The sequence below is a fragment of the Diuraphis noxia genome, unplaced genomic scaffold (genome assembly GCF_037042655.1).
Source record: "Diuraphis noxia isolate RWA-SAM2 unplaced genomic scaffold, SU_Dnox_SAM2 contig0002, whole genome shotgun sequence".
Classification (NCBI taxonomy): Eukaryota; Metazoa; Arthropoda; class Insecta; order Hemiptera; family Aphididae; genus Diuraphis; species Diuraphis noxia.
The window spans coordinates 56,233,183-56,260,449 of record NW_028301712.1 but is presented as its reverse complement, the minus strand read 5'-3'; the positions used below and the strand labels follow the sequence as shown (position 1 = coordinate 56,260,449).

Below are 27,267 nucleotides of genomic sequence, written 5' to 3'. Positions count from 1 at the left end.
AGTGTCACAATCTTTCCACCAAAAAATATACTAAATATTAAATATTTTTGTATATTGTGAGGTTGCTATTAGTTTCAAGTATAAGGTGGATTATTTATTAATTATAACTATTCATAATTGTTTTCGCGTTTATTAGTTTTTTTAAATTTGTAAATTTGTAAATTCACGGGAAGTTTTGTATATGACTAGCCGGGTATTAAACGACGAATTAAACAAAAATTTCGAATCATATGGAGTTGGTATTTTTAACGGGCAACGAAGAGCACGAGGATTAGCCAGTTATTTATATGTATTATTTTATTTCATGAATTTCAGCTCTGCTGACTGAGTATTTATCATTCATAGTAATTTACGAATAAATTGTATCAAATTTATAAAAAGTATATAATTGTATTATATTAATAATAATAATAATAATAATAATAATAATAATAATAATAATAATAGTAATAGTAATATTTTTACTATAAATATTATGGTTTATTGGTTAGTGGAATATTTCCTAGTTTTCTACATATTAGGATGGAGTGATCCAGCGAATGTGTTTGTATATTTAATTTATTTCATATTATATTATGTGTATTTTACTCAACACTATGAAGTGAATTAAAAACCGATTAAAATGACTCTGTTAATCGAAGACTCACCGAGCGTAAATTGTAGATATTCGTTTTACTCGAAACAAAATTGATATCATGATTAACGATCCGTTAATTTTTGAAGAGAAACACATTAGTTTTTACTTAGTGCCTACGTACGGCGAGACCTATAATATCTACATGTTTTATAAAATGGAATGCCATTTATCCGTATCTAAATATTTACCACCTCCTGTTTTCATGGGAATCGACGATCGATGTTCTTTACAATGTTCGTTATGATGTTGGTTGGTAAACGGCCTCTCGAGTTTGAATATGTATTGTATTTATAAACACTTGATAGAAATAAATTATGCGTAACCATCATGCACGTATTGATTGAGCTGAATCAAATCGAAGAAACAATGAATATTTTTTTACTCAAAGTGTATTTATTTTAGTTTTTATTGTTTACTGATAAATCTGCAGAAGGAAATATAATAATGACGTGGTACATTAATAGGAATGTATTTTAGTAAGTAATAAGAATTAAAACTTAAAAACAGCTGTTTTTGTAGTCTTAATTTTTACGTCAATTATTGACGTTGTGAAGATATCTTTTTCTGTAGTCACGTACTTTTTCTATATCATTTTTCTATATCTATAATAATTAATATCACTTTATACTCATACCAGTTATTGAATTATCATAATGTATTTCTATATAAACGATGATGGGCTTCGATACCCATTATACTGTTAGCGTATACAGTTACTAAAATAACATAGTATGTAGATTTAATAAAATAATACGTTTTATTTTAAGCAGTGGAGGTGTACCTGCAGATAAGCCTAGGATAAAATAATCCGAAACATCGGAACTATACCTACTGAAATGCACACGTTTTGTAACGAATGTTTGACAATTCCGCAAAAAGTTATATCAAACTGTCAATGGATGAATTTCAACTACCGAAGTTCGATCATAATTGACGGATAAAAAAAAAGTATAAATATTCATCGTCTCGTTATTTATAATATTATATTTTACATTCGCGTAAAATATAGAATGAGCCACGAATGTCAATTATATTGTTGACATAATATTTTGTCTGTCGTTAGTACGCTCCATATTGATTTAGCGTCAATTTGACTTCCAACTCTGTTGTGAAATAGTTTGCAACGATTCTTTTTTAAATTGTTCTTAGAATATTTAGACGATATAACAAAGGACAGCCAATAAATATGTAGGTACATAATAAACTTATTATGATTATAAAATTATTACTCGCCAAACCGTCACTTATGTATATCGTAGTCCAACCATGCACAAAAATATATTATCAAAAATTACATTCCACCATGTGTCACCTAATACATATTATATATTATTAGTAAATATTTTATTGTTATTAATAACGGGTAAGAACCATATTTTATAATTTAAAACTAGCAATTTCAATAAAATAGAATACAACTAACTACGCATCAAGTAAAGAAATTAGACATACAAATGTAGAGTTAATTAAAAATAGAAATTAGTACAAGTCAAATTTGAATATTGCTTAAAACCAAAAATAAACGTACATAACTTGACATTAGGAAATAGTCGATAACACAGATGTTTGGTTTGCTAATATGAGAACTCTAGGAAAAAAAGAGTGATATAAACTATAACTATTATAACAAAGAGGAACGGAAATATTGTTATTGAGTAGTCAATATTGCCATTTAATAAATCATATAAAAATATGAAATCAGCAATTTTTTTCCCTAACTCACACAATTAAATTACAAATAGATAAAGAATTTTTAGATATTAGTAAATTTAATTTAAGACATTTTATTTTTACAAATGTTTATTTCCTGCATACATAGTGTTAATAGGTAGTTAGTACAACAAGAATAAAACGACAATACTAAATTCTTAGAGCAATGTTATAAGCTCATAGCAAATGAATATTATTGTAATCATTTTTTTTTATTCTAAAGCAAGGCGCATATTATATCAATAAAGACGATTATCACAACGAAATTAGTAATAACTATGATACTTATAAGACATCACTGACGGTACGGTAAACGAATAGGTTGAACGCAAATTCTATAGGTTAAAAATGGTTTCAATAGAGTTAGATAGAGACTAAGATGTTTATATATATATATTTATTCATATATAACGTATATAATATCCAGTATCCTTTATTATAAACGCGTCATTGTTGAAGAAACTGTCTACCACGCCTATTATAGCTGTGGTTTGATTTATATCTGTGGCATATATTATAACAATACAACTCTTTGTGCGTTAAACATCGATAGGATTGAGTCAGCGGATTAAGCCAAAAAAATATCTTAGGCGTGTTGATCTTTTTTTTTAGACTTAGAGATAAGAATATACTCCCCAAAAAATGTCATAGTGGCATTGGCCTTAGATTTTCAAAACCTGTCCATTTTAAATAACTACAATAAATTATAATAATTTGTAGGTATATAACGGACTTAATATACTAAAAGTATGAAATTGCAGCGTATAACAACATTATCAACAATAGAACCTGTGGACAATAAAAGTGATTTTGCGCATCTTACATCGATGCAATTCCCGTCACATAAGACCGTTGTGCATCGTATAGGGTCGAGGGTAATCAAGTGTCGTTTTGGCCAGCGCTATATGAGACATACTTGCAAACAATGACGTGAAAACGGTTGGTCATAGATCAAGATTTGCGCCTGGAATTTCGTTACACTGCACAAGCGCACAACATCATAATGCATAAATTATAACACATTGAACTTATTTAGGCGAAAAACTAAAATAAAAACCTCTCGCTATTTGTTATTACGGTAGGAACTAGGAACTAATCGCGGGGTAAAAAATTGCAGTAATGCATAAAAAATGGTTTCGATGACGTTTCACGATTCTATCCGATTGAAAAAAATTGCGGTTATAATCTCAACTCGAATACCATGACGATTAATAGGGTCGTCTGTGTTCATCACGGTTAGGTCGGCTGTGCTTAGAAACTCATCGGATTTCGCTGATAAAATTGAAATTCCATAGAGGTTCTGTATAAACGCGTGTTTTTTACGTACACTAGGGACCGCAGAAAGATCGGCCGACCGTCGTATCATTTTTCATCGTACGCAGTAAACTTTCGGTAAGCGGTGGGTAACCGCGGTATTTTCCGCCGGTCACTCTTACAAAGACTGCGGTATTTTCCGCCGGTCACTCTTACAAAGACTGCGGTAATTGTCACCGACCACCTACTGTATTCAACGTATTTGCATCTTCACCATTGCCTGATTCTCGAGGATTTTTAATCAATTTTTTTTCATTTCATTGTCTGCGTATGCGTATGCAGTATTACAGCTATAAAAAGTACTACATAATATATGTTCAGAATTTTATAATAATATTACTATCGTAATGTACCATCAAATGTCGGTGAAACGAATTCTGAACATGACTCGGCCGGTATCACCTCCGGTTAAACGAAATACGCTATCCGCTTTCCGAGGTTTATGCATCATGTGGCTTTTGATGATAGGATGTACACCAGTCTCTTATATTATTCACATGTTCCTTGTAGTTATAGCTATTATTTCATACACGTCTAATTATAATATTTATAGTTTATTATATATACGTTATAGAAGTATGACGTAATGTATAGGTTTAAAGTAAATCCAAGTACATTTTTGGTACAAAAAAAATGTACGTTATCTATCAAGTATAATAAAGTTGTGCATTATCAATCAAATATACGATATACATAATATTATGTAGATAATGTAAAGTTTATTTGCAGCGTTGTAATATTATTTTGGCCGTCAATAATAGTATTATTTGGTAGTGTATGAGTTTATGGTTGTGAAACCGAAAAAGATGTTTTTATTTTACTGTAGTTAAATTCCTTTTTAATCTTAAAAAAAATTTAAAAAAATTAAATATTGTTAATTAATAATTGCGTAAAAGCCAAATTATTGGTTTAAACGGATAGCAATTTTTCAATTTTGTCTTTTCTATCTGGTTCTTATTGTTAGTATTTATTACTTTGTTCAATAAATTGTTTCCTATGATATGATCCTCTTTGATCATACATTATTATTTGTACAAGCGACATAAAAAAATTTAAAATGTCTTATTATATAAGTACTACAATACTATTATCTTCGTTCCAAATCCTATGATTTATCATTGGTTTCAATTTCAAATGTCTTTTAATACGCGATAACACACTACTTTAATGTGCTGAGATAAGTGAAGCAAAACGAGTGCCAAAAACCGTACCTTGTCTGCATTTTTTCTAATAATATGATGTGCAATAGGGCGTATTGAATAGGCAATATAGATACATCAATGTGTGGAAGAACAATGATAATAATAAATAAATAAATAATAGTAATAATAATATTAATATTAACAATAAACTACTGCGTCAGTCAATGGTACATCTAAGGAAAATGTCAATGATAGTAACTATCAATTTAAGCACTGAAGCTCAATGTTCTTATGACAAAGTACAAATTACAAAAAACAAAAAGGAAACTACACAGATAAAGCTATTTATATTATGTAAATTTCACAGATATTCGTTCCCGGCTAAATGAAACGAATAATTAATTAGTTTAATTAATTGTTAAGGATATATACGATTTTACTGTTTCAATTGGCCCGCCATCATTTTTATTAAAATGCATAGTACTTACATATTATAATTTCATTTTTATATCACTTGTAATATAATTCGATGTTGGATTTTTTGTTGTAAATTGATAACAGTCGCATATTTTTATGAAAATACAATGATTTATTTTCCAACAACTATTGAACAGATTTCAATCAATTTCTTTGATATAAATTCAACGTTAATTATGATAATAAACGAACGAGGATATATCACTTGTCAGTCAGCGTGTATTGATTTAATGAGAATGTTACACTGATGTTGTTTTATAAATTTATTACTTTTTATTAATTATTATTACTTGTCGGTTATTTAATATGGTATATTAAAAATAATTTGTATTTATACTGCATTTATAATGTGCGTAAATTAAAGTAACTCACCAATCTTTGTAATTTTTATATATTAATTTATTGTTAAACAGTTGATATTTTATATTATAGTTAAATTACATGGTAATAGTATAAATAAATAGGCACATTCTGTGGTGTCTAAGTCATCATAAATCATAATCTCACTGAATGCCAAATATACCACAACAACAGAACAAGTTCCAACCTATCCCAATCATTAGCTTAAACACACTATAATTATGTCAAGTCAATACCCAACATAATTGAATTCATTAAAGCCACCAAAATTTTAACTAAGATTTAAGAAATACTTAGAATAACTAAAATAAGAGACAATACATGTAATCACACCATTCGTAAAATATTAATAGCTCAAGTTGTCGAATGTCTTAATAATAATAATAAAAAATAAATAATAACAATATAAATGATTATAGGTAGTAATATAAACCATACAGTTAATTCATGACAAACTTCGAACATAAATGTATTGCTCAATATGCTTTAAAATTGAGTAAAAAAAAAAAAACAGTACCATGCTTGTAGTGTCACATCAAGTTTTTAGTTATAATAAAACTCTTAAGATAATCAACAATTATGTAGGTACCATTTTGACCTTGTTTGATCATATAAATCGTCCGAGTTAGTATATGTACAGGAAATTGATATTGTTACTGATAAGTGACTCAAAATCTAATAACTGTGAAAATATGAATGAAAATGTAAAAACAAATAGTGGTTTTAGTTTAATAATAAACAAAACTATCTAACAGAATTTCAATCTAATGTAATGCGTTAATATTATATTAAATCATACAACAAATTCTGAATGTTTATTAGTGGCTGTATAATATGACTGGAATGTTTCAAAATATCATTATTTAGTCAAGTGGTAATCGGTAACCCAAATGTAAGTACATTGAAAATAACAAAAATTATTTTTCTATTTAACAGTTAGAATTTAAGATAATTGATGGTAAGGTATCAAAAAATAAATAAAATAATACATTAATTAAACTTTTTTTTTTTGAGCAGTATAAATCGATTTTGAATAATATACTATGTATTCCACAATTTAATATATTATGTACAAATAAAATTGTACGTATAAATAATATAAATTATAAACAACATCATATATTATTAAATGTGTATGATACGATAGTTGCAGAGGTATAATATTTTTTTATGCAATAGTTTTATAAGTTTTATAAACAAAGCTGAATTTTGTCAAATTGAAAATATTGGAAAATCATTTGATGACATTTTTGTGATAATGTCCCGAGTTCTTTTTAAACTAAAAACTGAGATTTTTTCTGATTGATGAAATTTGAAATTGTGATTGATAAATATATAATAGTAATACTAGAAGAAAATTGACTTATAATTACATAAAAGGTATTTCTAGAATACTGTACAATACAATAATAATTGTTAGAATAAGCAGCACTCTATCCCTATTAATTATAATCAGTGAATAAGCTGCACCCTATATGACACTCAATACGAGTACAGATTCATAATTTCTTCTTAAGAAATGTATCCAAGTGGAAATTAATATATTAATATCATCGGATTCGTAACAATTAAGCTATAAGCTATAGAGAAAACAGTACATACTTCACTTCAGTTATAGATTAATTTAAATTTAATTTGTATTAATGAAAATTGAAATAACAATTATTCACACCAAAATAGTTGATTTTAAAATAAACATGCTTAAAAATGTGATAATACCTATATATATAAATTAAAATTCACTAATAATTTTTTTTTTTTTTTTTTTGTAAGGGGAACCCACGCCAACATAGGGCATTGGTTGTGGAATGGTACCGTAGGGGTTATTTTTGTTTGTAGGTTTTTAAGTGGGTAGGGTTGTAACACGTGTTTGTGTATGTGTGGCAAGGATATATTGCAAAAAAATCCCGGGTGGTCACCCATCCGGGAGCTAGCAACTGCGGTCGGTACTTACGCTCAGTGCGTTTCCACAGATTGAGCGTACGACCGCGCCTCACCAAGCCACACTAATTAATTATAGGTTAAATAAATAGTGTTTGTAACTTGTTTTTTTTTTGTTCAAACTATTGTATAGCTTATCAATGTTATTTAATAGAACACTATTTTATGATAAAATCAAATAATCAAAATAACTCACTAAGTTTGGATAGCTTGAAAGCATCTGCAGTTTTGATGACGTCCACATATGCTTGTAGTTCAAATCGTCTTTCAGTGTTGTTTTGGTTATGTTTAAACACAGCTAATTTGAATGCGGTTTGCACTTCATCAGATCCTTGTTCAAAAATCGCTCCTGTAAAAAAAAAAAAAAACAATAACAATAATAATAATGTATTTAGTGAATTTAGTGAATTTTGTATTAATTGAGCCAAAGAAAATACATTTGCAATGCGCTATGATGGTCATCAGACGTATCGTGTCATAGGATTTATTCACGGCTTCGCCGTATAGAGAAAAGTTGTCCCTTTATCAGCCGATCCGATTCTGTATGTCTTTTGGGTCACTAGAAATTTGTCCTTAGTTTTACACTTCGAATAACTATATCTTTCTTTCTAATACAAAATCCTATTCTCTTTTAGTCCAGTGCACATTTTGTTTAGCTGATCCCACTAAGGCCCTTTCCCTTCCCACTTACCATCTTTGCCGAACTTCGTCCGAGGAACAGATTCACATTAAATCGTCTAGAAAAGTATTATTAGAATGGCCGTAAGTTTTTATTTTACCCACCAGCACCCACCACCCGTCATCCATGTATTGTGTACTAGATAAATATTTGAGCCATTCAGTTTGGGTCACTTCATTGGTTACTGTTCTTGTACATTTATATCACCGTGGTATATTGACCAATCATTATGTTTCGTGAAATAGACCCCGGAAAAATATGAAAAGTCTTTTGTGTTTTGAACGAAAACCAATCATCATATTTAACCGACCGTTGTTGCCAAGCGGCTTAGTTTTTCAAGAACATTAAATCCGATCATAATAGTATTATATTGAAGAAATATTCGTGTTTATATAAAACAGTTCTGAAAACTTATATCTCTACTCCAATAATTCAAATTGTGTTGCGTAATGAGAATCTTTTCAATTTTCAATTCTAAAATTATTACATTTGTACAATTAAATTATTTGATGATGAATTATAATAAGATATCAATTGGTAAAAAGCAATTTAAATAGTTTGCACAAAATAACAGTGATAGGAGACTCTGTAAAATAATATGTATGTTATTTATTATTCTTATTGTATTTGGGTCATCAGTATAAATTTTCCATCAAATTCTAAGAAAATAACATATTTATTGTGGCTTGGTGTGGCCCAGTGTCTACTCTCAGTTGCGTACGCGCTCTGAGTGTACGTACCGGCTGGCGTTGCTAGCTCCCTGATGGGTGACCCGGGATCTTTAACAAAAAAATCATTGTCACACATACAATATGTGTTTCAAACCAACTTTTCTTCTCTACCACTACAGTTTCCACGCATACGACCAATAAGAAAAATAAATATATATATTTATTGATTGATTGTTAACTTGTAAATATCTTATGTGTATTATAATCTTAAGGGGCATTAAGAAATGTTATAAATATTTCAATAAAAAAATATTATTATTATTTTTATTTTTAAATATATTTAGATACAATTACTAGTTTCAATTTTCTTATGAAATATTAATGTAAGTTGTAAAGATTCTTATATGCATTGTTAAATATGAAGTAATAGGTTTATGGATAATACATTGGTAATACCTAAGTTTCTTATTGTTATTCGAGACTACAATAATCGGATTTATCTCGAAAATAACTTAGGTACTTTCTTTTTAATTATAAATTTAATTTATTCCAAGTAACCATTTAAACTAAATATAACGTATACACAAAAAAAATAATTAAAAAAAATTGTATGGTACGTATATATTGGTACTCGTGGAAAATGGCTTTGAAGAGTAAATATTTTACGTCGATTTGTTAGATAATTATTGGAATTTCGTATATAAATGTTATGGTCGTGATTAAACAAATTAACGCATTTTACAAATCCATTGCAATTGCTACGAGTCTTATTAAATAAAAAGCGACATTGTTTCAATCTAAAGAGAAGCCCAACAAATTTAAGTACATTTCGCTACGCCTTAAGTAATTTTGTACATTTTATGATTTTATTATACAACGTTTATTCGTTTATCCTATAAATCCAAGGAGAATAACAACTATTGATCATTCTTATAATATGGGTATAGTAAACCTGTAACAGTTGGAGTGCTCAAAATACGAAAACAGCTTTTGTTCACTCCGTTTGTTTTATTTTGATAATTTTTCCCTTAAATCTAATGGCAGTTTTTGTTTTAGAATAATCAAAGTGGAATTTGACTAGTGGGCAAAAATATTGAAGTATTTTTCTCGTATAATGTACTAAGAGCCTCTACCCCTTGTTGTTTTCATTGAATAATCTCCATTCGACCCATACCAACCTCAATGTGGCTCTAAACCCTCGAGGGCCACCTCCTTTGCGTATTGGAATTTAATATCTGTACATTTCTAATGACAAAAAAGTAAAAAAAAAAAAAAATAAACTATGATAACATCTCTATACAAATTCTGTTGAAATATTATCAACTGTATAAATTATATTGCAGTAAGTACTGCAATGGTTGAATTTAAAATTTTGATTTTAATAATAAATACCATTTAATTTACTTTAGTTTGGTTCGGTTTTAACCTTGTATACTTAAAGAATCTAAAAATATTAGAAGTGTATTGATTTAAGTTACAAATAACTAATAAATAATAATATATTTATGCTCAAATAATGTAATATGTAAAACATGTACTTTTTATGGGTAGTGAGTAATTTGTTTTTCGTTGATTATAAAATTTTCAATCAACATACTTTTCGATATTCAAGTATTTTACATGTTATTAATGAAGATTATACATATTTTAGTCATTTGTTTTCATAAGTATTCTAGAATAAACTCATTATTTTATTATAAAATATCTTTTTGTACAAAAATCTCACACATTTTTAATACAAAAAACATCATAATCGACTTTAATAATAAATTAAGATTGCAGATAAATATAATTCTTTAATATCGTAATTTATTCATAACACTGTGTTATTTTTTTAAATTTAATTTGATCAATTAGTAAAAAATTAACGAAAAAGGTGGCCAGTATCTAATTAAAATATAAAAAGCGTTACGCTCCTACGTCTTTTATAAAATACGCATTATATGAAAGTTATGCTTGAAAACTGCAATTCGTTGCATATTTGCTTACATGGTATGCACTTCAAATACGTTTTGAACAACTGATGTAATGGCGTGCACAGTTTACATTCGTGCATTCCAAAGGAGATTTTACTGTCGTGTGAAAAATCGAAATATTCACGATAAAAAAGCTTCATCTTTACGGTGCGTTTAACGTAATGTAAAATGTATCCAGCATAAGACTGTTTGTTTAATAATACAATGCTCAAAATATTCTGAAGTGTATACATTATTTTGTGTACAAAAAACCGCCTTCGTCGTTCGCTCGAATTTACGTGTTAGAGTATTTTCGTCTTAATCCACAGTTCACTTTCAGATCACGACTTTATGTATAAACTATTCTATAGTTAAAGTTATGAACAATAAATGTGATTAATATAAATTAATGTATACATTTAAAAATCATTACACATTACAACAATATTTATGAACAATGTGAAAAATAATCAAAAATAATGAATAATCCTTGAGGATTATATTCTGTATTTCGATTTCATTGTATTATACTTGGTAGTCGGTAGATACTCGAGTTTATATGAAGTTGTACGATTTGTGGTTATATTTAATGAGAGTGAAAATAAAATGGTATTTTAAAAGTTGAAAATTTTATATTGTTCCAACTAAATATAAAAACTTAAGTCAGACTTGGTCAATTTCAACATCATTTTTTCTTCAGAAAGTATGGTTGTCCGTGAGTGTTTGTCTACAATTCAAGCACATACCTCAAACTGTAAAAACTTAAAGAATTTATATAACAGTTATTTATAACATTTTTTTTGTTTTGTTTATAATATACATAATTAAAATGTTGACAATTAAATAATATTTTTGACAGTAATAGTCTTATTTCTTACGATTATGACGTTGTGAAACATTTTAAAATGGTTTTATTCTTTAGCAGTCTTGCTCGTAAAATTGTTTGTACAGATTAAAGCACCCAAAATATTACCGCTGTACAAATATTTAGTGTTGATTTTAAATGTATATAAATATTAACATAATTCTGTGCACTAAACAAAAAACAAAAGAAAAATAACTTAAAGAATCTTGAATGCAAAATCTTACTCAAAAGCCATTCATATTTCTAACGCATTATTATGCACATGTTTCAGGTTCTGATTCATATTTTATCGTAGGACATACTGTTGTTGAACAATGTTTGTAGAAAGTCAAATTGTCTGGCCATATAAGATACAGTATTTTGATATATGTGTATTATGTTCGGTCATCTATCATTATGTTATGTAAAACAAATAGCTCTGGATAAAATCATCTCCCTCTGCTGTCGTCCCGACCTCTTCTCTTACAGCCTTTATATAGACTTTTTTCAGTCAGAAAAAAATAAAACATATAATATTTATATAAATAACTATTACGAGTTACCGTTCCGGCGATAAACAAAAAAGCATTTGTCAGTACAAAATAAAAGGTAGTCTTGATAAATTGTTGTCGGGCCGCCACCGAGAGATTGGCTTTCGGTCGGGTGGTGAGGGGATGATGGATTGGGGTAGGGGTTGAAACATGTAATGTATAAATATATATTATATATAGAGAGTGTGAGAGGGAATGAGAGGTAGTGAGGAGGATAAATAGGGATGATTGTAGTGTGTATCGAACTATCGAACTCTGTATAGTCGTCCGTCGTCAGGAAAAAGGAACGCTAAATTTGTTGCCAAAGACCGTGTCCGGTGATCGGGTTCGTGCCTAACGGAAAAGGTTGGACGCAACGATTGGTAAGCGGAGGTAAACGTTCACGTGCAAAGAGTGACGTAGTCGCATATAATAGATATATAGTGATAGCGTATGTATTTACACACACACGACACACACACACACATTATATACACTATTTTCTGTGTATTCGTAATAATAGTAATAATAGTAATAATAGTAATAATAGTAATAGTAGTTGTGTAGTTGTGTTATATAAACTGTATTGCAGAGGAGTGTATATAAACTGCCCGCACAAAAGCTCCAAGTCCCTATCATCTATCTAACGTGTTTGGTACGCGTCCAAACCACGCCCACCGTCTGTGTCTCACCCTCTGTTCACTCATTCTATCTATCTCTCTTTCATTCACTACTACACTGCCCCTTCACTTAATCTCACGTTCTTTTTTCCACTCTACTATCGCGTGTTATCCCTAACCCCTACATGCACAACCCTTCCCACCCTGTCTGTGAGTTTTTGTTTTCCGATCGGCCAGGTTTTCTGATGTAAAACAAATTGATTGCCTCGGATTTTAGCCCATTTCTTTCCTACCCTCTTGCCAATCCCATCAAATGTGTGTGTGTGAGTGTGTCTTTCTCTTTATCAATCCTCCAAGATCCCTTTCCTACGATCTCATTTTATCTATCCATCTATCCCACATCAGTGGCCCGGATTGACTTGACGGTTTATTGTTATCTGTAAATGCCCTAACCGGGTCGGCTAACAGTAGGCTGACAACATATATTGGTAAGTAGGTATATAGTATATACTATCAGCTCTCACATGTCCCGATATTCTTTGATCGACGTGGATTAAGCTTCAATTTTTGTGTTTGATTAGGGATTCCAGAAAATAAATTTAATTAATTTGATGTGCAAGACAGGTTTAACGCCAGCTGTAAAATATTTTCGAACCCATACTTCTAATTCAAAAGTCAAGCTCTTCTATTGATTGTTTGTTTTTTTAAGAATATGAAAATAAAGTTTAAAAAAGTTTGCCTTTGACCAAAATTGATTATTAATATTATTCTAAAACCCAAATATGGATAATTATTGTAAAAATGTTAACTGTTATTACTGATGATATATGATTTTTAAATTTCATTCAAAATAAAATATTTTAAAATGTTTTCATAGTTATTTGTAAATTATAACACTGTATATAAAATTGTTATTTGTTACATATTATGATCAAATATAAGAAATAATAGAAATTTCAGTACAGTATTTTAATACATTTTAGTAAAAATTATTCAATTTTAATTAAATGGATAATTATCATGTATCTGTAAAATAAACGTTTTGTTGACTGAAAAAATATTTTAGACAGTAAATATAACTTTTAATTAAATTTGAAACATTGCATTTTTAGCTATACTCTTAACTCATTACTCATCTTTTACTAAAAATTCATAAATTTGAATGTCCCATGTGCAATTAAAAAACTTTATATAGTACTTGGAAAACTATATTTATATCAACCATAAATAATGATTGAATTAAATATTGTATAAAGTATTTTTCTTTCGAATACAAGATAGTTACATAACCATGTTAACTTAAATAATTTAAATCGTTAAATTAATTTATGAAAAAAAATATTTAATCACTAATTTATCATTTACCTGTGTGTAATTGTAATTAAAATGTATTCTAGATATTATTTATTTTTTCACATTCATAATATAGGTACCATATCTTCTTTGAAAACTCCATATATTATGACGTAATATAAGCATAATATCCATTACAAATTTAAATCTAATATTCATTACGTAATTTTTGAAAGCCTGTAATACATAATTATTTTAATTTAATTTTTTTATATTTGTATTATGTTGCAGGATAAAGACTAAAGTAAAATCGTCCTATTTCATTGTGTATGTTTAGGAAAATAATCGTATAATTGTATAAACACTAGATTAAAAATAAAAATATTTTAAACAATTCCTTATAATTAAATTTATTCGTAAAACGGCTTAAACTTGAAAATTATTTGAATGAAAAGTTTTCGAAACATACTTTATCAGTTATATACCATACTACCATGCCTCAACTATAACACAAACATATTGGATGATTTAGATAAAATTAGATATTTTAATTTTAAAACAAAAAAAATGTTAGTTAAATTAAATTTTTTGAGAAGGGGGTGTACGAGATTGAGCTCACTCATTTTTTTTCGAGTTAATAGAACAGTTTTTAGTTTATAAAATAGTATTTAAAATAAAATTATTCACGAGAATAAGCAAAAACAAATTAATTGGTATATAAGTAAATTATGATAAAATAATTTGCTAAAAGTAAAAGAATCACATAATATTGATTCATTTTAGTTTGTGTCGTACTTTTATAAGTATGAAACAATTTCTTGAAAACGAGTACATTTTTTAAACAAAATAAAGACAAAAATGAGAGTTACATTGTACTTTAAAATTACCGTATAATAATATTAATATTAGGTACTTTATATCTTACTGTTATCGTGTTTATCCGGAAAATAAAGATCGCCGGTCGCGATCCCGTTTCTTTTATATTATTATAAAAACCTCCGCATGACCTAAACATCTATTGTTACTGACGGGATTTTCCATATCTCTTTTCTAAGAAAGGAGCTTCGAAAAATAGGTACACTAACACCATGGATTACTGTAAGAGAATCATGGCCGTGGAGGCCGCGGGCCATCTATAAAATATTTGCCAGGGTACAATGCACAGAGTTCTTTTTATATTATACAATCCACGAGTAATATTTTTTATTGATTTTCGTTTACTCATAAAACCATATAATGGAAAATAATGAATTTATGTAAATTATACTGAACGTTTTTTTCACCCTCGTTTTTATAAATTAATGGAAATGTCGACTTCATGACATTAGGTCTTACACGACTTACCACGAAAATGTAGAATTTATTTTATTCTGTTCACTCATGTTTTTGAACAAATTAATACCAACGTATATTTATTTATTTTTCACTTTTATCACGAGATGTTGTATATTACATAATATATTAAATTATGTTGGACGTGATAGTATTATTTATTCAATAATATGTACGCATAAGGCAACTACATATCATCGCGCGTAGTGTTATAAATCTATTTTTACATATAAACTAAACAGTTTCAATCAGCATTGGTGATATAACATACAAGTTATCTTAGATATTTTAATGCCATGTAATGCATAAACGTATCATAAATAAAATTAACATGTACAATTATTTATTAATTTAATAATAGGTAATTATAATATGATAAAATAAGATATCATATTAGAAACTGGGAAAGATTGGATTTAAGACGTTTCATGACTCTAGTAATTAGAGAATCATTCATATACGTATAGAAATTAGTATTTTGAATAGGTAAATAAGAAACGGTTTTATGTATTAGTATTGTATATGAGATATATGTTATATAGATATCTTAGGTGGAAGAGTCAAGACTATTTTGTTTCTTTTGTCATCCGTGCCCGGGTGAGACTTGATGGAGGATTTATTCAAGAACCGTATTGCCGAGCTTTCAGTGAAATGTAAATAATAAAAGTATATATATTTATATATATATATATATATATATTCATCTCAACTAGTAGGTATACTATTATAATGTGAAATGCACTGCGCCGTGTCGTCGTCATACACAATAATAATAATGATTACAATAATGAAAATAATAATAATAATAATAATGACGATGATGATAATAAGACTATTGTTGTCTGTTTCTATAGGAAACTATAGAAATAGGGAAAGTAAAACACTCACACACATAAACACGCGTGAGGGATCGCAAGTACACGTACACGTTTATGTACTGCACACACACACACACACACACACACGCGCGCGTGCGCGCGCGTCTGACAAGCTACCGGGGGAAAGAGCAGAAATATCCGTCTGCGTCTGGTGGTAGGCGTCATGGATAGGTGAACCCCGCCAACCACCCCCCTCCATCACCCACGATCTCGCAGTCAGTCGACATTCTGGGTTTTCGAATCGTCTCCGCACTTATGCATTTATATGTACATAATGTTACGCAAGCATACCAATATACCTTGTCAGTAAATCATAATATATTATATTCACGTATGTAATTATTATTATTATTATTATTATTGATGTATGCGTATAATATTGGATTCGGGATTGAATGACGGTCAAAAGGATTCGGTCGGTGGGCGGTGACGTGCACATTGTTGCAACGACTCGCTTGTTAATTAAATACGCGCCATCGGTGGAGGTGTCTTTTCCTCTTTGTATTAGATATTATAATCATATAAAGCCTGTATACCTGCGGATGCAAGTCTCGCTGACTTATATATTATTATATTATTGGCTAATTATTTTGTGTTTGAGCATCATTAGTATATAGACTGTTAAGTATGCCATACATTAACAAGGTCTATGAGTGATGCACTGGTGTGCCGTTGGTGAAATTTTTCAGCAGACGATGGTGCAAAATAGGTGATTAATTTCGAAATAGCTCCGAATAAAAATAGCGAATTTCCATACTACAGACTATAGTTGCTGACTGAAAGACTAGTCCGTTCTACCCACAACCAATGAAATGCAGACATATTTAACAAATAATAAAATTGCACAAAGTATCAGCTGTAAAACAAATTCAAAAGGCGAGTGACAAGCAAAACCGAAAGAGGCAAAAAAAATACCAAGTGTGTATTATCTAGTCTCGTAAACATGATGTAAGGACAAGTTTATGCTACCCTAAAAGTTGTACTTTGGTATAGTATAATAGCCTAATATATATTATATATGTTTTATATATGTTTAGAGCGTAAGGCCCATTTTATGATATAATATTATTGTTTGTATACTCACCTTTCACTTGTGATTATTTTTGTGTTTAATGCGATTGCGTCAACCATTTCAAAACACCAGTATCAATTATCTTACAATTAAAATACACGATGACAAGCAATGGTAAATAATATTGGTTGTCTTGAAACGTTGATCTCCAAACTTTAAAACAATTTTAAATTTATTCCTAATATTTAATATATATATATTTGTTTTTGAAATTACTATTTATATAGAATTAATAATATTAACTAATCGTTATTTTATTTATATAACATACAGGAAATTAATTATTATTAGACTGCCAACCGAACACGGCGATGAGGTATTTGGGTAACCCTAACTGTACTGTCGGCATTCGCCAATTCGCCATCGGCACTATATTATTAATATAACATTTTAGACTGCAGTCATGTCGAATTTTCTGGCATTTCTGTAGACGATAAGCGACAATGTTTGTAACACGTACGTCCCGTTACTCCTCCTCGCACATTACTAAACACTAGCATTTGGTCACTCTCACGTACGTGCAGCGATACACTACGCGCTAATGGCTGGTTTATTTGTGTGACGATTTTCACCGATTGTCACACTCGGTCTCACGCAGTGTGTTTTTGTCATAAAATTATAAATTATAATGGATATTTGCCGAGCGCTTCGTGTTGTGTTATTAGAGCAGGTTTATACTGTCCACCGTTTTTATTAATATTATCAAAAACAACCCAGCAAAAAAAAAAAAAATTGCATTTAACAACTTAATGAAATAACTAAGTACCTATATTGGATGTAGTTTGGCGACAAGGATAATTATTATTATGAAGATATTATATCAAACATTTTCGATTTTCCAGGAAAATATGTGAGCCTGTCACTTCCAGTTATATAACTATAAGACTATAAAATATATACGTATCTGTATAATATACCAGTAGGTATTTAAGTATATATTATATAATACTATAATATAGTGGGTATTAGACTGGTGTGGTGCGTATAAGTAATGCTGAGGCAGTGTAGTACCAGCATAACATGTGGTAGGGTCAGAAATTTGTAGGGAGGGGTGATGGTAGATGGACGGAATCACCGGATTTTAATTAAATCTGGTCGGACGGTCGGCCATGCAAGCGTCCGGTGTTGTCATAATCACGTGTCAGTCGTACCGAATACGCATGCGCACGTTATCGTCGTTGTTCCGACCGATTGAACGTCGCCGTCGGCCCAACAGTATTCCAACGTAATGTCTACACGACAAAAGTAAAATGGCTGTGATTGCGATCGAAATCGTAACATGATATATCATCATAATTATTATTATTATGTACATGTGGGAACGATGCCGATAATATTATAATGACCATAACCACACCTCTCGTGATGACGCGAAGAACATTAGTATAATTATTAATGTTTTACCGTATGATGTTCATCTATATAATACATATATTATGTTAACGAGTGAGTATAAGGATCTTTGCGTCGTTATAATGATATTCGGTCTTCGGTCTGTATTTGGTATTGTTAGTAAACACGAAATCAGTACACCCACTAAATGTATTATTATTATTATAAAATCAAATGAACCATATTGATAGAATGGAGATAAACTAATGTCTCCGTCTCCTCAACGAGTATAAACCAAACATGTTAACTTAAGAACTGTAATATGGTACTAGGCTACTAAATTTTTTCGTTGCATTTATTTTGAGTCAATCACAATAGGCATCCTTACATAAATTCGTATAAGGTTAGGTTCTCATCTGAGTAAACATTATTAATTTTTAATATATATATTTGTATCTTATACCCACAAATATACAAAATCTAAGTAATTAGCACTAATTTTAAATATTAAAATTATGCAAAAATATTTCAAATTTATTAGAAAATAATATATATATTTGCAACTTAGAATGAAAAAAAAACTACAGTAACTCTAACAACCAATATTTTGTTTGACGTCCAAAATTATTTTATACAAATACTTATTATAAACACACAAAATATGTATGTATTTTTTATATTTATTATCATTTCATTGAAATATTAAATAAAGACTATAAAAATATAATATGAATCCAATGGTGTGATAGGCAATAAGCATATTTTATGGTGTATACGTATTTTACATACAACTTTGAATAAGAGCTTGTAAATTAAACTTACAAAATATTGATAATATTATATTATTTTAGGCACCTATTGGAAAAGAGAATTAAACATAAAATCAACACATCAATGTAGTGATATTGCATATTCAAAGCGCCGCCAGTATAAAATATTGCTGCCATGCAACGTGTAATAAATAATAGTAATACAATGTTAATTAGAGACAAAGTTGGTAATTAAATTAACGTGTAGCACATGAAATCGATTTATGTTAATTGCTTATATCATTACTATTATCTGGTTAACTTTATAAACATTATGTTAAGGTGTAGTGTGAATAACGTTGTTGTTTTACCAAAATGAACTACCTGAACAGGATAAGATAAATATTATTAAAAACGCAAAATATTTTAAGTTTGAAAATAATTAATGACATTTTAGAATTAAATAAACTTATGTATTTTACACTTGCCTATGCTATAGTTGAAATTACTAGTTAGTTTAAGTTGTGTTATTTACGAGGATTATAACTTTTGTCTATTTGTTTAAAAAATAATATAATACGGATTTTACTTTTGAAAAATTACATTTATTATTGCTTACATTAATTCAAGCAGTGTCTGTTCCATGTTTACAAAATATAAGATAATTTTCTATTACTTCATAAGAGGGTATTATTAATTTCAAATAATAGTATTTTATTAGTTATTAAAATTCTTTAAAACGTTCAAAAAGAATTTATCTTTTGTCTTTGGAACAAAAACCTTTTTTTAAATTCAAATATTAAAATACCAAAATCAATTGTTCAAATTTTACACAAATAATTATTTTTAAAAACAGAAAATAAAAATTATTAATATTCGATTATTCAATATTTTCAAGCATAAAATATTAATGTTAAATATTTACTTATTTCACATTCTGTTTTGGTTATTTTTTAATTACGCTTAATTGACTTATTCTCATAAATACATATTTTTTCACTAATAAACTGCATTAAAAATTAATTTTTATATAAATACTTCATTTATAAATATCCAAAAGTTCTATAAATAAATAAATCTAGTTCTACAAAAATTATTTTCAAAACCAACTCAAAAGAATAATTTATCGTCATAAAAGAATATTAACGTTGGCTAGATAAATTTATTTCATGCTGATTCATCTAAGTGTCCATTCAGTAGAGTCAGGAGATTTGTAATCGGTCGGAAACTAAAAACACGGTTTTACTACCGTTCTCGGAAGTATATCCGGTCTTTACAGAAGGTTTTAGTTGTATAGTGTATTTCTGTCCTCTCTCTCTTTCCATTTCACTCTCTTTTTATATGATTTTTTTTGCACCCTTGTGATTTTTATTTCGAATTATATGACCGGAAAACAAGGCTTTTGGATTGCGTCCAACACCTCCAGACAAGACCTTTGAACCGGTCTTCGAAAACGGAAATGCTCTTATCCCTAACACAGCGGTTGCTCGACCAGTGCCAGCAACTACCAATCGTTCCAGTATACGAGCATGTTAAAACTACAGAAAAAAATGTAACGTAATCTCTCGAATATTAACATAGCCACCGCTGTGTGTGTGGGCACTGGGCATTTATCGAACGTGGAGATCTACAAAAGGGATTACCTATGGTGAAAAATTAAAAAAAAAATCCTCAGGCTACCCGTATATAATACGACGTGTAGATACGTAAAGTTTTTACTAGAACACCCGCAGATAAGGGAATAACTGCAGGGGTGATAACGGTTAAGTAACCGCTGCGCGTGGAAAATAAATAAATTATCTCGGAACGGAAATGCGTGTAATAAGCAGAAAATGTATAGTGCCGAATTCCACGAGAAAAATTCTCCTGAAAACTTATTATTTAGTGGAACAACTATCTACTACGTTTTATTTTCGGGAAGAAAAAAACTTATAATTAGTTATACCTATTTAATTTTAATTTGGGTGAATGACGTTATGCACGATCTAAAACGTTAAATAATGATACATGGACTTTAAGTTCAGTGAAAACTTATATACAGTAATGACAGTTAAGTACAAAATAATAAAACAATTCTTATTTATTATCATAAAATGAAAACATGAGCTTTTCACTTGAACAAATAATCGACGATAAATTATTTACTTAAATGCTTATAATTATTATTCTACGAAACGAATTGGCTTAAAAATATAACTATTTAATTTAACATTAATAGATATGTTAGTTTAAGAACTCGACTTTACTCGAGAGTGAAACCACAAAGAATCTGCTTAACAGCTGAAATTATTATAAGTGCCATTTCAAAGCACACTGCAGGTGTTATATGATAGCTCATAAATGTATAATATTATAAATTATGTCTATATTAATATGTAGAATATTAATATTAATTTTTGTTTTAGATTTGAAACAATCTATATTTTTTTTCTCCAATTATGTTACATTGTATTATAAATTTAATTTAACCTAAATTAACTTTTCCAACATCTTATTACGCTATAAAGTCATGTTGGTTTGGTTTCAACATTAAACTAGTTTAGTGAACTTGCTTTAAAGGCCATGCACGCCTGATTTAATCTATAAAATCTTTAGTTTTATAAATTAATGATTCTCATGTTTCAACAAAATTTGAGGAGGAAAAAATGAAAATAGAGAGGGTCATTAGTCTTTCATGGATTGAGCAGTTATTAAAAAATTGTTAATTACTCATAAAAAAAATAGATTTTTTTAAACTAATCATAGAAATTAGTATAGTAGATGGCTTCTTTTTTTCACATTCATTGAATTTTCACGAGATGTTAGCCCTTTTACGAGCAATTAATTAGTTATTTTTTTAGATTTTCTTATATACTTCGTATATAATAATTGTATTATTAAAATGCAATTAAAAATAGAATGAAAACTATCATGAACTGTTTTTGAATAGAGAATTTAATTAAAAAAATAATTCTCTGTTTGATCCTGAAATTCTATTATTGCCAATATTTTATTTATTATTTTTTATCGAGTTGCAACATTATAATTTATAATATAATACATAGATATTACGATGAATGAATTGCTTGAACTTTCGAAATTCAATAACACACAACTGCGGGATATTCGATGAATACGGCTTAAGGCCATCATATTGGGAAGGGGACAAAAAAACAAAAAAATAAATAAATAACAATAAGACTACCATCGTCGTCGAACACAGTTTAAAACGAGAATCTCTGCAGCAGCAGAGACACCCCTATCCGAACACACGGTTGAGCGAATTTAAAGGGTCTACAGGGTTATATGATTCTTCTTTTTATTTATTTTTTAGGTTATCCCTGTTTTTACTTTTTACTCCCGTTCTTTCCCGACGACCAGAACCAGTGTAATTCTCCAGCCACCGTATTTTTTTTTAACGTCATAATGGCCGGAGTTCAAGTCCAGAGATTTCGGCCATGAAATATCGCCGTCCAGCCAATTTATTATCCCCTTTCCCTCCTTTGACTTGCCTCGAATAATCATCCACGGTGGTCTACCGTCAGTAGGTATACCTATACATACATACATACATACATGCATACATATAAACATACATACATACATATAAACATATATTCATACATACTTCATTCATATATGATATTATATGTATAGCACACTCCATAGTTACTGTACCTACAGATTATTCGAGTTTATCTACGAATTCTGTTGTATTTCTGTTTAAGCACACGTGCGATGTGATAGGTATACACTGAGTTTTGTATCGCCACCTTTTTTTTTTTTTTTTTTTATAAAAAATCATTTTTATACCCTTTTTTATGCGATTCATATAACAGGTCGTCCAATTCGTAAAAAAATTACGTTTCAAAGACGGTAGACGGTCGGAAGAAACAAAAACACACAAGATTGGTGGTGGATACGCCCAAAGTTCAATAAAAGTCACATGCTCTGACCATAAACATTTCAACGATATCTCGCTTCTGACCCCCTTTTCCTCTCAGCTTCTATTCATCCCCCGACACAACCACCCACCGGGCGAAATGACCGTCGCCGCCTTCGTGCCGATCAATGATTCCCGTTCATAATAATATTATCGTAGATGCCATCTTTTAACGCTTTACCCTCCAAAATTGATTTCACACACCACTGAGTTAAACAGTTTAACTGTGATAGTCGTAGGGAATAATGATAATAAAAAATAGATGCACATCTTTATTATGCATAGACGAGAGCGTTTGTAAAATATGTAACACAATTAAGACCAATAACGTACCTACATTTACTTCGCGTTCATAATCAAGAAACATTTATTCATAATTGAATACTCGACTTATCGGACGTTACGTTAATTAGTTAGGCACATACATAAGTAACGAAGATTGAGTTTTAGTTTATAATAAAATATAATTAATTAATTCGTTAAATAAACTAGTATTATACTTTATACCATGTTAAATGGTTTATAAATATTATAACATCATCATAATAGTAACCTCGATATCATTAATAATATTTGAATAAGATGTCTAACAATATTTTAATAATAATCATAAGTTTATATTTTTGATTTCTTGAAATTTAAATTAATACAACGTACAATATACTTCACAAGTTCCAGCATAATATTTAGTAAAATCATGTAAGCAATAATAAACAGGTAACTATAGCGCGTGTTTTATGTTTAGTTATAATAAAAAGTCAAAATATGTATAGGTTGTATTTTTTACTATGAATATCGGAACATTTCAAACAAACGCCATTTGAACACAAATACAACAAATGCTAATTTAAAATAACGCAATTTTGTAATATAATATAATAATTAAAGTATTTCGTGACTTGTATGAAAAAAATATTATATGATAAGATTAACTAGATTTGGACCGTTTGTTTGTTTTGAATACATATACAAAACAACTGTGTTTCCGTAAGTTTTTAGATGTGTGAGCTTGGTGATGAAGTTCACTGTTATAATACATATGAATTTATAAATTACTCTACTCGGTAAATTTAAAATTATTCTAGTCATTTATTTCGGGGTTTTGCCAAAAAGTAAAAGCGTCCCGTATACAATATATAAATCGCCAGTGTTTGGCACAAATTCACAAAGTTTGGCCAAACATAACATATATGTATGTAGTTATGATATTATAACTTACTTTAAATTGTTAAAAAAAAGTTAATTTAAACTGTGCATTTAATGTATTATACAAGCTCACTTGAATTATTCTAATTTAATTTATATGTATTATCTACATCGGGTTATCTAAAAACAAGTATTATTTTAATTTTAGCTGATTAAATTTTTTAAACAAACATATACAGCGAAAAGAGTATAAAAATTAAATAATTAACATATTTAAAAATATTGGTTAAAAGAAAATAATAATTTACAATACATCATATTATTGATATGTTTGTATACAATTAATTGTTAAAACGCTTTAAAAAATATAAAAAATATGTAATACTTAATAACGAAAGATGAAATTTTAAAATGCCATTTTCTTATTGATACAATACTTCCATATTTTATATTATATACAATAGTATATCATGATTCAATGGACAGACTGACGCCACTCGAATGTTGTTATACATTTGAAGTTTGGACGCTGAACAACTTTTACGAAGCTCATATAATTTATGAAGATGAAAGACTTATGTATTGCAATTCATAAAATAAATAGACTTTAAAATAAATTTCGGTTTTCGTTTTCGTTTTAATATGAGGTCCATAGGTAATAATAAAATAGTTTAATTTTTTGGGATAATCGTTAAATATTAACGAATAAAAAAGTTGAATATAATAAGTATTCATAAAATTAAAATCGCACAGACGACCGATTTGGAATGAAAAAGATGACTTTTTGGTATGGAAATTATTAAAATTTTTTTTTTTAAAACAAATTTATTAAAATAGTGCCCAACTCACAGGGACAAGTATTTGAATATTCAATTCTATCATTTTTATCTTAAATATAGCACATAGTGTGTACTGTGTAGTTTCATTGCCATTGCATGATGTTTCACAATAAATATTTAAAATCATATTATACCTAACGACTTAAATATTATATATTATTCAACACTCGGCCAATGTTAATTTGATCAAAATAAGTACATTTTTCATTTTATTAGTAATATAATGTTTAATTAGCAATCATTCAATTTAGATCAGTATAATGTTTCAATTTATTTATGTATACATTAATATTACTAAATTATTATACTATTATTATATTAATAAGTACCTATATAACTGTAAATACAACAATTGTCTTATGCAAACAAAATTAGTCAGATTTACGCTAAGATAAAAAAAATTATTTTTATTCGATAGGTACATTTAGTTTAGTTAATTAATTCGTATGTAAATAATTGAAATGATTATGTTCATCTAATACCCAAGATAATATCGTTATAATATTTCTTAGTAAAAATGATGGATATTTTGTAAGTATTTTACGGAAATAATAGTTTGACAATAAATATACCTTGTTTGGTAAATACAAATATTTTATCATTACTTAATAGCATACTTAACGCTTTCTATCTTATTTAAATTATCTTTAACTTACATATTAACGGTAATTTAAAAGTAGTGCAAGAATATTTCGCAATTCGCAAACTTAAACTTAAAATCCAAATGGTTTTAGTAATTAATTAATTTGTTGATTAAATGACATTCCAACTTAATTTCAAAAAGTAGTCTTTATATTATATATTATATCGGGTAACTTTTTTGTTATAAAATTATGTATAATTTATTAATATTGAAATTACCCAGTACCTAATAAATAGTAGGTAATCGAGCAAACGGTTTTGAATTAAACATTTTTCTTAGAATGTAAGATTTATAATTGTATAATGTATGAGTTTATCACTCCCTTTATGAAAATAAGTTCAATTATTTACAACCAATTGACCCAAGTAAATTTATGTGACCAATGTGTGTAGCGATAAAATTAAATTAGAAACCCATAAAATTATCCCAAATATTTAAATTACCGATTTATTGCTTGTCCTCTTCTTAATAATTGTATGTTTATATAATTATTTACCCATTATTTTTTCAAAATATTGTTTCAAATTTCAATAATAGTAACATATACATAGTCATAGATACATTTTTTGTTATATTAAAATTGTAAGAATAGATTAGTTATTTTATAAAAACGTTATAACCCTTTATATATATAATATATATACATTATACATTAAAAGGACATAAAACATGAATTATTATCCTCTACTTGACTATTTTTTTTAAATTAAGACTATGCATAGGGATCAAATATTCAACAACTACTCATACTTTAAGTTAAATGATAAATGAAAAAAAACGTATATTTTTGATTTCCAGTAAATCATTGTGTTTATTTAAAAAATGTGCATAAACATGTGGTAATTGCATTGTTTAGTTTTATAATTAAATTTAAATTAATATTTATCAAACAATAACTGTTAAAAATACTTTATTCTGTTTAAAATATATTTAGTTTAATTATCATACATTTAAATGTATTGTGATTTATTCGTACAACACTTATTTTTCAATTAATTGGTTCTAATGACTTTTTTTAGATCGTTATGTCATCTAAGTATAAAAAAACTTTTAATTTATAATTTATAAGCCTTTCAACAAAACTTTTAAAAACTCTATAAGAAATCTTCGCACCTTTAACAAATGCACTTGATACACTTACCAAATAACTAAATGAAACCGACATCCAAAAACTAATTTAA

The 27,267-nt window shown here is 28.3% G+C and overlaps 1 protein-coding gene across 1 annotated transcript in view; it reads right to left on the bottom strand.

Moving 5' to 3' along the window:
• The window catches only part of LOC107164967 (glutamate receptor 1-like), a 194,479-nt gene that overhangs the window by 153,399 nt on the left and 13,813 nt on the right, over positions 1–27,267 (bottom strand). The window contains exon 2 of the mRNA XM_089220024.1: positions 7,778–7,930. Within this exon, the coding sequence (XP_089076150.1) occupies positions 7,778–7,930 (153 nt within the window). The remainder of the gene's footprint in view (positions 1–7,777; positions 7,931–27,267) is intronic.